General features: G+C 41.4%; 2 protein-coding genes across 5 annotated transcripts in view; one reads left to right on the forward strand and one right to left on the reverse strand.

Annotated features, from left to right (window-relative positions):
- Nucleotides 1–12,035, reverse strand: part of maea (macrophage erythroblast attacher, E3 ubiquitin ligase) — a 132,106-nt gene that overhangs the window by 51,710 nt on the left and 68,361 nt on the right. The gene's annotated exons all lie outside the window — the stretch shown is intronic.
- LOC125894461 (C-terminal-binding protein 1) overlaps nucleotides 1–12,035 on the forward strand; it is a 34,924-nt gene that overhangs the window by 11,346 nt on the left and 11,543 nt on the right. The window contains exons 2-4 of the mRNA XM_049585857.1: nucleotides 5,049–5,203; nucleotides 9,101–9,245; nucleotides 11,807–11,910. Of these exons, the coding sequence (XP_049441814.1) occupies nucleotides 5,049–5,203; nucleotides 9,101–9,245; nucleotides 11,807–11,910 (404 nt within the window). The remainder of the gene's footprint in view (nucleotides 1–5,048; nucleotides 5,204–9,100; nucleotides 9,246–11,806; nucleotides 11,911–12,035) is intronic.

A 12,035-nucleotide genomic window follows, 5' to 3' on the forward strand; every position in this document is an offset into this window, starting at 1 on the left:
GGTTTAGGCGCTAACACAACAAGGTTAGTTTTAGAAAAACATCATGGTTTGGGTTAAAATAAGGATGTTTGTTACGTAAAGTAACGTGACAATTAAAAGACAAGTGGCTCGCCCACAACATGCCATTGTATGCCCATTCCTTTTCTTTCATAAGTTAAAGCCTACTCACCTTTTTCTGAACCTGACGATCAGGAGGTTTTTACCGTGAACTTAACTATCGCAGAGGTCTCTTCCTTTCCAAAACAAATAAATCCAGTAATTATACTACTAAAAACACAGAATAACATAGTTTCACTTTATAAATCCATGTATTTCTGACACAGTTTGTCACTGTAGGCGGCTAGACCGCAGCTAGGCCAACATTTGCTGATGTGTGGTCACCTTTTTTCTTAGACAAGGTATGATCCAGAAGTTCAGGAGGTTTTCATCAGAAGCCGAATTATCCATAGAGGTCTCGTCCTCTTTAAAACAAACGGACCCGATGATTTAAACCACTAGAAACACTAAATAAAGTAGTTTTATGTTACAAATCAGTGCAACTTCGGCGCTGCTCATTGCAGTTAGACTTCTTACTACGATGGCTGACGCGAAAACACGAAAACGCTAATGGCCCTATGTGGAGCCAGTGTTTGGTTTGTCTGTTCTGGGCTGCTGTAGAAACATGGCAGTGCAACATTACAATCTCTATAAACAAAGACCCGCTCCCTATGTCAACATAAACAGCTCATTTTAAGGTGAGGAGGACACAACAGTTATAATTTTCAGGTCATTATACACCAAAGAAAACAAGCTTATTATATAATATTCTACTTCTTCCGGTAGATTCCCCTAAACCCCACACATTGGACCATTAGGGTGATATACAGATGGTACTACACTGAAGGATCCGGGATTTAAACACAACACAAAAGGAATCACTGCCACAAGTCATTGCATTTAAACTACTAATAAAATAATTGAGTGTTTAGTATCACAAAAGGCCTTATTGGAAAAATATGAACTCCCTAACTGAAGTAGAAATATTCAGTGGATAAAGGATGAGAAAACAGGTAAATTACAACACTTCATTACAAAAAAATCGAGTGTAAAACACTAAAAACCAGAGATAAATGAAACATGCTGGTAGTCTGAGTGTGACTCCTGCAGGGACTTGTCCCATTATTTATTTGGCTCATAGACCATTTAATGAAAGCTGTTGAGAGTAGAGTGTTTCTCAGTTTCCCTGCCCAGGTTTTCCAATCTAATTTGAGGGTCTGGAGCTGCCAAGCTTCTGTCCACAAGTCTGATTCTCGGGGATCGTTGGCATTCAGACTGCAGAATGCAGATCCTGAAATGACTGGTTTAATGATTCAGCTACTTTCTCATGTTAGCCCATGCAACTGGAAAACAGTCTCAAACTGAGGGAATGGCAATATTGTATTCATCTGAGTCGCAAAAAAAGTTTTAGGGGGATTTTCTTTTTTGAGTGAAATGACGGAGGTGGTTGCTTATATGAGATGTCAGCCTCCACGTCTCAGATGGAGAAGAGTCAGGAATGAGTGATGGGTACAGTCGGCATCAGCAATAACAGCCCAACTCTGCACTTATTCCATCTACAGTGTTTTAGAGAGCTGTCAAAACTTTGCAATGTCAAAGGGACCCAATTACACACACTGCCTCAGATTTCCCTCTGAATCTACATCTGTCTGTCTTTTAGATGTCTTCGTTCTCTGTTGGTGTGTCTGTCAGTGATCTGGAATGATTAACCCTTCAGTTACCTGAAAGGAGAGACAAACCAAGAGATCCGAGCAGACTGCAGAGGGAGGAAATAGTCAAGGAGAACTAATGAATGCAACTCCCATCGACCACTGCTCTTGTTAAACCCTGAACAATGGCCCAGTAGTGAGGTCGTCAGGCTTATCTGCTTTTTAAATGCCACTTATCCTCCTGTAAGGCCTGGCAGCACTCTCAGGGTAATGGCTTCATCTGAGGAGATGATTTAATAAAACATCCTTCAGAATGGTTGAAAGGGTTCACTCTGACTCACTTAATGACAGATTTCAAGTCCTGGCTGTCTCTCGTGACACAGATCTTACTACTTCTTATGAAATACTCTCCCTCCTTACCCACCTGTCCCTGTCTTTTATCATTTTCAGTTTCATTTTGAGGGATTTTAAGCTAGGAAATCCCTCTTTTCTTTTTCTTTTTTTTTTTTTGCATGGTTGTAAATTTTTAGGTTCCCACACATTTTCATAGACACATTTCCAAACGGAACTGTATAGTACTCTTCACTTCAATAGGCAGTCCACAGACACATAGCAGTATGTCAGGCACCAAATCAGCTCTGGTGCTTGAATAGGTTCCTTTCAGGATTCTTAAAACCTTGGTGCTATCTAGCAAACCGGCCTGCATTTCCACCAGTTTTGAGTTGAACCATTGTTATCAAGGATGTGTCATCAACAGAGGCCGTTGCACAATGCACAACGGAAGTAAACAGTGGGAGCAAGGCAAGGTCATTTATACAGCACATTTCTGCAACAAGGCAATTCAAAGCGCTTACATAAAACATCAAGAGCATGAAAACATGTGCAAAAGAAACACACTATACTGCCATTAAAGCACTAAATAAAATTCTAAACAAGACTAAGATGGGTATACAATACAAAAATAAAGGTTGCAGTAGTAGCAAAATTGTGGATCACATTGATTACATTTGTTCTTGTAATACTATCGACCAACTATTAATGAAACCACTGCATGCTCTTTCATTTCTGATGATCCTTCATGTGACTGCTCCACTGTTGCCTTTTCCATCCTCCCTTTCTAACCTGTAGAATATGACTACTGTCGTCACGGTTCGCAATTCAAGTCAAGGAAAATCTGCTATTTTTTGGTTCCAGCTAAAGACCAACTTTTCAGGTTCTGAATCGGGATTAAAAATTAGGTGTGGCAACCAAAGTGGAACCGGTTATGTGTTGGATGAACCTTTGACTAGCATGCTTTACTGTCAGAGCAGTTAAAAACAACACCAAAGTGCACACTTGCACTCACAGTGACTATTCAACGTCCAAACATTTTGATTAGCACTGGAGCACTTTTATCGTTTTATCTTTTATTCTCTGGTCATGTTTTATTTGGTATGTTGTCGGTGGTGTCTGAAACTGTGTCAATGGATGCCTTTTACTTTCAACTGCAAACCAAATCTGCCTATGGGTACAAATAATGTAACCTGAACCTGAACCTGAAGGCTGCCAATGTCAATCGCTCAATCTCAGAAATGTGGTACAATTTAAAAATAGTATGTGGGACGTAGGTATGGAAACTTTGGGATTCATGACGCTACATGTTGACTCACATTATTTTTCTTGCCCCACTTGCCCGGCGTTATTCAAATGTATCAGATTCAAACTCTATTCAAACATAATTCAATCTGGCTGAGGCACAGAGGGAGAGACAAACACAGGGAGAAAATAAAGAAAAGTATGTGATGGTAAAGAAAACGTCAAGCTTTTTTGCATCGATAATGGAACAACATTACGTCAACAATAAATTTGCAGTTCTGTTTAATTACATTGAAGGTTGTCCATGGAGATTACTGTAACAATTAATTTCATTACACACAACAAAAATTCTACGACTTTTCCAAAACGTTCAAGAATTTTACCTGTCCTATGACTTTCCCAGTCCTTGAAAACTAGATTGTGGGATGCCATGACTTTTTCAGGTTTTCCATGACTGTGGGAACTCTGAAATTAAGTCTCACTGTCAACCGAGATTTGCTACATGAGAAAAGGTTGAGACATAATTTTCACCTTGCTATATTGTAGGCAACTGGACTTGCTTGAGTCTCTTGAAGACGTTCCGCCTCTCATCCAAGAGTCTTCTACAGTTCTAATGGACTGGTGCGAAGTCACAGGTCGTAGGCCACCTCCTCTGTTACAACACCACTTATCACCCACCTACAACGCAGTCTTGAGATCCCTCCCCAAACGACTTAACACCCATTCTCACCTGGACCCATCTAACCCTAACGACACACTAGGTGGTGGGTCAATGACTCACATGTGACCTCAACGATTTTGTAAAGGTTCACACCCACACAGAGTTTAAATCCTGTGACTCCACAGCAGTCTGTTAGAACTGAAGAAGCTCCTTGGATGAGAGGTGAAACGTCTTCAAGAAACTCAAGCAAGTCCAGTTGCCTATGATATAGCACTTAAGATCACCATGACCTGGATGACTGAGAATCTCAACCGACAATTTTCAGCTTCAGACTGCATGGTCAGTTGTTTTCTGATCAAGATTGCCAGTTTTCTTCCAAGCAACTGGCTCCCAAGAGTCACTCTCAGTGCTCCACAGGAATAAGCACTTAAAGTCTCCATCAATATATCAGAGCATAATTAAATATATAAATAATTAAATAATCATGGTGTTTTTTGCCTCCTGATTTTCAATTCTGTGGGGATATTCTGATTGTCTGAGGGCACTTTCATGTGCATGTGCAGCCACCTAATCACCTTATCCATTTTCCCGATTACTGCCTGTTTCAAAAAGTCTGCAAACTTAATCAAAATGTCAGTATTAATTAAACCGAAACAGAAACATCTTTAAGAGTAATGGGGAGAAAAACAGCTGTGAAACACGACTACTTCAGACAGCTGCTTTCTCCACGCTTACTGTCACTGTTGTCATAGCAGCTGCATTAGTCTGGAGCAGAGACATTATGGGATGCAGATAAAGCAGGACCCCATCTGTACCCAGGAGCAGCAGCGTATCTTTAGTTCAAGATTTCATAACAGTAAACAAATGGTGGAAGATTTGACCCTGTGAATTAACATATGCCTGAAGGGTCTAATAATAATAAATTACATTTCTTCCCGGTACAAGACTTCTAAGTTCTCTGACTGAGATTGTTGTGGTGCAGGTGTTTCATCCCAGCAATAACAACTTACACTGGTAAAATGTAATTCTACACTGCCTCTGACAATGACGACTATTTTCTGTCCATGTTACTCCTATTCTTGTGCGTTCTGCTTATCTGACGCTTTCCTGTCTTTTCTTCTGTGTAGGCATCAGGCCACCCATTATGAACGGGCCCATGCACCCGCGCCCCCTGGTGGCGCTGTTGGATGGGCGCGACTGCACTGTGGAGATGCCCATCCTGAAAGACGTAGCAACTGTGGCTTTCTGTGACGCCCAGTCCACACAGGAGATCCACGAGAAGGTAACAGGCTTAACTGGATCACCCACACAAACACACACACACACTGTCAGTAAGATCATATCCTACCCTGGGAGTATTTTCATTTGATGTAATCTAACTGCAGCCTGTAATCTAACTGAAACGATTATATAAACTAAGGTAAGAGATTCAGCAAGCAGTTCAATGAAGCTTTTTTGCTGTAATAGATAATTTTATGGAGAGATAGATGGTCTTTATTAAACTAAAGGAAGGAATTGAGTATGTTTTACATTTTTCGAGTGCAGCAGCATCAGTTTGCATGAAACAAACAAAGGTACAAGTGGGTGTTCAACATGAGCAGCAGTGCTCATCACAGCTGAATAGACAGAGAAAAGAGCACTACCTCCAAATATCCAAGGCTGACACAAAAAAACAGCAACCACTAGAGCTGCAGCCTGCTCATTTAAATTATTAGATTTAAATCATTTGTAGTTTTCCATTAGAAATACATCATTAACATATTGGAAGTGTAATAAGTCTCCCATGCTCCACTCTGGGGACATTTGGGATGTGTGTATCTTGGTTTACAAGTCAGCATAGAACACACGGTTGTGTTTGCTCTATCAATAACAGCTTAATCCAAGCTCAACTTCAGTGCACAAATTTAGATTTGGAATCAAGCCAAAAGTTTTACAGAAGCCTTTAAACCATCTCCTCAGAAATCTTTGATGCCACAGATGTTACGGTCTTGTTTTTACTAAGAATATTTAACCATCAACCAAACAAACATCAGTCTGATTACACTATTATTTAAATTAAAGGCTGCAAATCTATCAGTGTTCACCAGTCCCTTCTTTCCTCTTAAACAGTATATTCAACCAACATTTTGAGAAACTAGTCAAGTCTGATCAGGAAAAAATGACTATTTACTGTGTTCAAATCACTGAGTTGGAAAATCTGTTCCCATCAGCCTCCCAGTTTAAGTCTAAGCTGGACATGTCAGGCATTTCTGACTGGAATAATATCTAAATGCAAAACAACTGAAATTACAATAGCTAACTGAGAGTAATTAAATGATGTTGCTATGAGGCAGTGTTGTAGTCGAGACCACCCAAACCAAGACCATAGCGTGTAGAGATCAAGACTTTGAGAGGTTGAGATCAAGTCAAGACCAGACCAGTGCAAGTCACACACTGCATGACACTCTTATGATAAAATGTGAAATATGCACACCACAGGCACTCCTCAAATTAATCTCCTCTTCATTCACCTCCTTTATTGCCATTCTCTGTGTGTGTGTGTGTGTGTGTGTGTGTGTGTGTGTGTGTGTGTGTGTGTGTGTGTGTGTAAGTGCACCATGAGAAATGTCTTGATGAAATAATGAAAAGGCATTGTGGAGGTGAATTTTATGTGTGGGAATTTTACTGTTCTCTATGAGCAAACCAAAACAAACTGATCTGAAATCAACATAACCATCTTATTTAACGCTGCTTTTTTGGCCAGGCAATTTAATATCTGTACAGGTGTGGAAATAGAATCCCACATCCTCTTTGTCAGAGACTGAGAAAAGACTGAGTAAAAATGCAGTTGAGCCTGAGACAAAACTAAGACCTTCAAAAGTGATCTTGAGACCAAGACTGATCTCAATTACTACAACCCTGATACAAAGAGAGCTGTGGGTTTAACCATGGGCCCTTTTTACACAGAGATCACACGATAGAGCCACTACAAAGTCCCTTCCTTATGCCGCCTTTGCATTTTTACACAGCACCAAACGACTGCAGCATTGCTACACTCCAGTGTGTGATTTTAGACAGCATGCTGGCATTGCACAATCAAAAGAGGCGTGATTGGCCTGACATGTAACACGACAGTGTCCACCTCTAGTGTGACATAATACATGCGAGTCGACAGGGCTTTATAAACAATAACAATGGCAAAACATGGCAATAACAATCATTTACTTTCGCTTTTATATGGTGGCTGATCTCATCCTCTGATTGGAGGGTAAGGAGCTCCTGAATCTCATTGTTTTAACAATTTACAGCCACTGTTCTTCTCCTTTGAGTTAGCCACTAACTGCTAACAGCTACTTTGTAAATCTTATGCTGTGGGTCGCATGCATGCGTCACCAAAACGTCACACCTGTCCTGCCCATGTTCTCATCCCGCCGGCTGTCCTGTTTATACAGACACAATTTCGGCACTGTTACTACAGGCGAAACCTCTTCCTGCATCTGTCCTTTCAAATTAAAGCACTGTACTATAGTGCAGTGCTTTAATTTGAAAGCACTGTACTATAGCCTGTTTACCTGAAATCCTGAGTGCAAAGCTGATCTTCTTCCTGGTGCTGTTTATAAGTGTGTAGGCCTATCGTCCATGGGACAGATGTGAAGCTCTGGGTAGCCCGGCACCAAAATGATCAACTTTTCCGTATTTACCACAGACTGATATTTATGAGAAGGAAGAGAAGGGAAAGATATCTGTCGGCTGTGATTGATTGGTCCTTGTTAAATGACATGGTGCGCGCTGCTGCATTCTCAAAGTTGAACTCGGTTTATCTCGGAGTGTAGCTGTCATGCCCTGAAAAATAGGCACCTTTGAGCGCGCCTAACGTGTCTGCACTGAAAACAATAATTTAGAGGGCACAAAAAACGCGTCATGTGTACAGCCCCTAACACTGCAATATCTCTGCCTTGAACAGGCAGTGTAGAGTGGGCTTCAGTCTAATGACATAACGTGAGTGCAATATTAGCACCTCAACATTCATCATAAAGAAATTCCCTGAGGTTGACACATTAGGGCAACACTGGCTGTGCATTGAGGATGTGCAAAACTTTAATACTAGTTGCAAAAATGCAAATCACAAATCAAAAACATCAAAAGAACGAAAAAGAAGTTAAGAAAATTAAAGAAGAGAGCAAACTTCAAATGTGGGTCAAGCTCGGATCTTGCCACAGCCACTATGGATTGTAAATGGGTTTGTATGTCTGGCAGGGTTACGTCTCATTCTGGGTGTCTGCCAGGCACACTCTCTCTGTGAGCGAGCTCAGTAGGCCACAGCGTGGGAGAAACAGATGGCTCTCCCTCACTCACTATCTATCTCTTGCTCTCTCTGTCTCTGGCTCTCTAGTAAGCAGCCACCTCATTGTGTAATTAAAAGGGCTTCTTTATTGTAATTGAACCGCATGTCATTTTCATCCTCTCTCACACATGAGGGGGACGGCTGCCAACGTCGGGAAAAAGATTGTGAGATTAACTGAGAACCAATTAAAAGGTGACTGAACCGGTCTCCACACACAGCCGCATACACACATCCGTCCTATTAGAGATTCAGTTTATCTGCTTTTCAGTCAAAATATTTCATTTTTCAATTAAAACAATGAGCCGTGGTCCTGATTAGGAGCTGGTGAGAATCCCACGTGAGTCAGATTCCTGCTGATATCAGGCAGTTTCCTTCGATGCAGAGACACCTTATCTTGATTCCTGTGGTTGTAAAAGCTTAGTTTCCATGGTAATACTCAGGAAAACCAGACATTCCACGCTGGCAGGGATATTAAAAAAACAGGATGTGAGAATGAAATAAACAGCATAACCTGGACAAAAACCCCGACTGAGACACTGAGTTTATGGAAAAACTGTGACTGTGAACTCAGTGAACTCTGGTGGTTGACACTGAAAGTAATTCCTACAGAGTCACGCTTGACTTGTGCTCACACCTACACAAACACACACTGATGACTTGACCTTTACATTTTGTCCATATGTACTGTATGTACTCAAAGCACTATCCTGATATTCTGCCGACACTTTAATGTGTTTTGTTCCTGAGTGTGTAACCACAGACGTTAAGTAAGGCTGCACACAGATATTTAACATACACACAAACACATATTGTTATATATCTATGAGTTAAATAACTCAAACTGTGCGTCTACAGGTGCTGAACGAAGCTGTAGGAGCTCTGATGTACCACACCATCACCCTGATGCGAGAAGACCTGGAAAAGTTTAAAGCTCTGCGCATCATCGTCCGCATCGGCAGTGGCTATGACAACATTGACATCAAGTCTGCCGGGGAACTAGGTGAGAATAGACACAGACACAGGAAGTGAGAGTTTGTACTGGTCATGTGCTGCTGTTAAAATGTCAATAACATTAACACTCTTTACATGTTAAGGCCATAAACACCATCCATTATCACCACCGTTCATCCGTCTATCTGTGGTAGATCATTTGCTCCCAGGCATGTTTAGCCACATATGACTTTCAATTACTCCCTGTTTAACTCCAGAGCTACTGATAGCCCCTTTTCACAGCGAGCTGCCAGCTATTTATTTGTTCCAGAGCCAAGCTGAGAGTGCACGCTGGGCTGGTTAACTGGCACACCTAAATAGAAAAGAGCCATTGTTGATGTCACTGGTTGAACCGCTTCCTTCATTAACAAACAAAAATGTCTGCTGTGGAAAAAAGGCCTTAATTCTAACTGTTGTGATCGCACTGATTGCCTGTTTTGATCTGCATGAACAAGCTAAAAGAAACAAATACACAGGTTTGTTGTGTTGTTGTTGTTGTTGTTTGTTGTTGACTGAATTTACTCATTAATGAACAGTCATGGTGGAAGAATCTTTCAATTAAGTGAAAGTAGTCACTCCACTACCTCAGTGTAAAAATACTCTGTCATAAGTAAAAGTCCTGCAATTAAAATCAATGTACTGCTTTTAAAATAAAGGGAAACATTAGAGGTGAATTTTGCTTCCAGACCATGTTTTCTTTCAGACTAGTGCAAAGACAGCCTGTGCCACATGTTTATTTTAGTTCATGTTTCTGTTCTGGAAATGGATGCAAATAGTGCGTACTTAATTAGATCATGTGTCATTTGCATATTTAACCTCCTGACATTCTCGGAACCCATCGGCTATATTCGGCGTCTGACTTGCAGCAGACGGCGATACAGCCTCTGAGGGGAGACCCCCGATTTTTTAGCATTCCGGCTTGATTTGGGCGGAGGAGGCGAATTTCCGTTTCCAACTTCCGTTTATATATAAGTAAATATGCTGAACCATTGCAATGGATTCAGAGTTTGCAGTGACGCCAATTATGTTCCGCCTCGTTAGTTCACCGCACAGACCGTTTAACCTGGCAACAACTGCAGCCGGCTCAAACTTGATTGGTCAATATCACACAGAATACAAACAGCCTACAACCGGAAACCAGGGCTCTTCCGCTCTTCTTCCGGAGGCAAGATCTCCGGGGTTTGCCTACAGACTCTGCATTCACTGAATGTAGAGTCTGTGTATAGAGACTAACCTCCTGAGACCTGAACTTCTGTTTGGTATGCAGTTTTAATTTCTCCTTGCTACTTGGCCAAAAAGTATAAAAAGCTACAAGTAGATGTATATTGAAGGTGCAACGCTGCCCCAGAGGATTACATAGTAGCCTGTTTCCACGGCTGCTGTCTGTAGCGCTCTCACTCAGTACTGGACACATTTCAAAACTTGTTGTTCCCATTAGCCACTTAAGCCCTGTCTCCACCAAACACTTTCAATATGATACCTTTGGAACCAAAAGTAACCCTTCAGAAATGGTACCTAGACCCTAGTGTTTCCACTGCAAACAGTACCTTTAAATGTAGGCGGGGTTGTTGTTACTCACTGCTCCGTCCAGCACTCACTGTATTTCCTCCTTTATCAGTCTACACCTCGTTTATCTTCCACAGAACGAGGCTGCCTGCCGACATTTTCAGAACAAAATAAAACAGGCTGCAGTGAGAGTCTCTCTCCATGGGATATTTAAAAATAGCGGGTTTGTGCATTTAGTGCTTCTCAGGCAAGCTCAGGGGTTTAGTGTTGCCAGAGCCCACAGGAACTACTGTATGCTCCACTATGCTTTTTTTTCTCTGAGTGAGGATTAGAGGATCTGCTCATTACTAAAAGTGTATGCCATATAAAAACTAATGGAATGGTCAAAGTTGTCACAGTGAAATTTAAGGTGTGTTGATTGATTCACGTCGTCAACTCATGCATTGAATAACAATACAAGTAAATGCTCCATCTTAAAAGTCGCTGGCAGTCACAGCTCCACCTTTTAGTACCAGATCTGTGTGCTAAGTACCCCAACAGATGGGGGGACCAAAAATGGCGACATTACGGAACAGGCACAGTGGAAACAGGAAAAAAAGTGTACCGAACTGGACCGCACTACTTGGTGGAAACAGGGCTTTAGACACAAAAACATGGGAAATAGAGTCCAGGTTAAAAAATACCAAAGTACAGTACTTGACTGAATGTATTTAGTTACATTCCACCACTGCTCAACAGCTTATCTGACCACAGTGCAAATCTCCCCCCAAAAGTTTTCTTCTGGGTATTGCCATGTTTGCAACAAGTCAGTAATATTTGTATTAAAAAAGTGAAGTGAGTAAATCTTTCTATTAAAATTGCAACAGCGGGAGCTTTACTAACGCTCCCTATCTTCTCCCACCAAGAGGCTCTGCAATTTGAAAGTTGCCGGTAGTGTTTGTAGAGAAAATTGCTGACACCGTACCTTAAGTCTGCACTTCTCCACCAAAATAGCTTTTTACCAAACTTCATCAAATGGCCCCCAAAAAGCTATTACTAATCCTTATCTGCTTTCTGGTCCAACAGGCATAGCTGTGTGTAATATGCCGGCAGCCTCAGTGGAGGAGACGGCAGACTCCACGCTGTGTCACATCCTCACCTTGTACCGACGCACCACCTGGCTGCACCAGGTTTGTGTCCTCATGTGGCTGATAAAGGGACTGAGATGAATTGGATTTAATGAACTATTTCTGAATGTGTTGGCTAGAGGTGTACATTCAGTTATCACAATTTTAGCTTCGACAGTTACTGATAA

The sequence above is a fragment of the Epinephelus fuscoguttatus genome, linkage group LG9, assembly GCF_011397635.1.
Source record: "Epinephelus fuscoguttatus linkage group LG9, E.fuscoguttatus.final_Chr_v1".
In the NCBI taxonomy this organism is placed as follows: Eukaryota; Metazoa; Chordata; class Actinopteri; order Perciformes; family Serranidae; genus Epinephelus; species Epinephelus fuscoguttatus.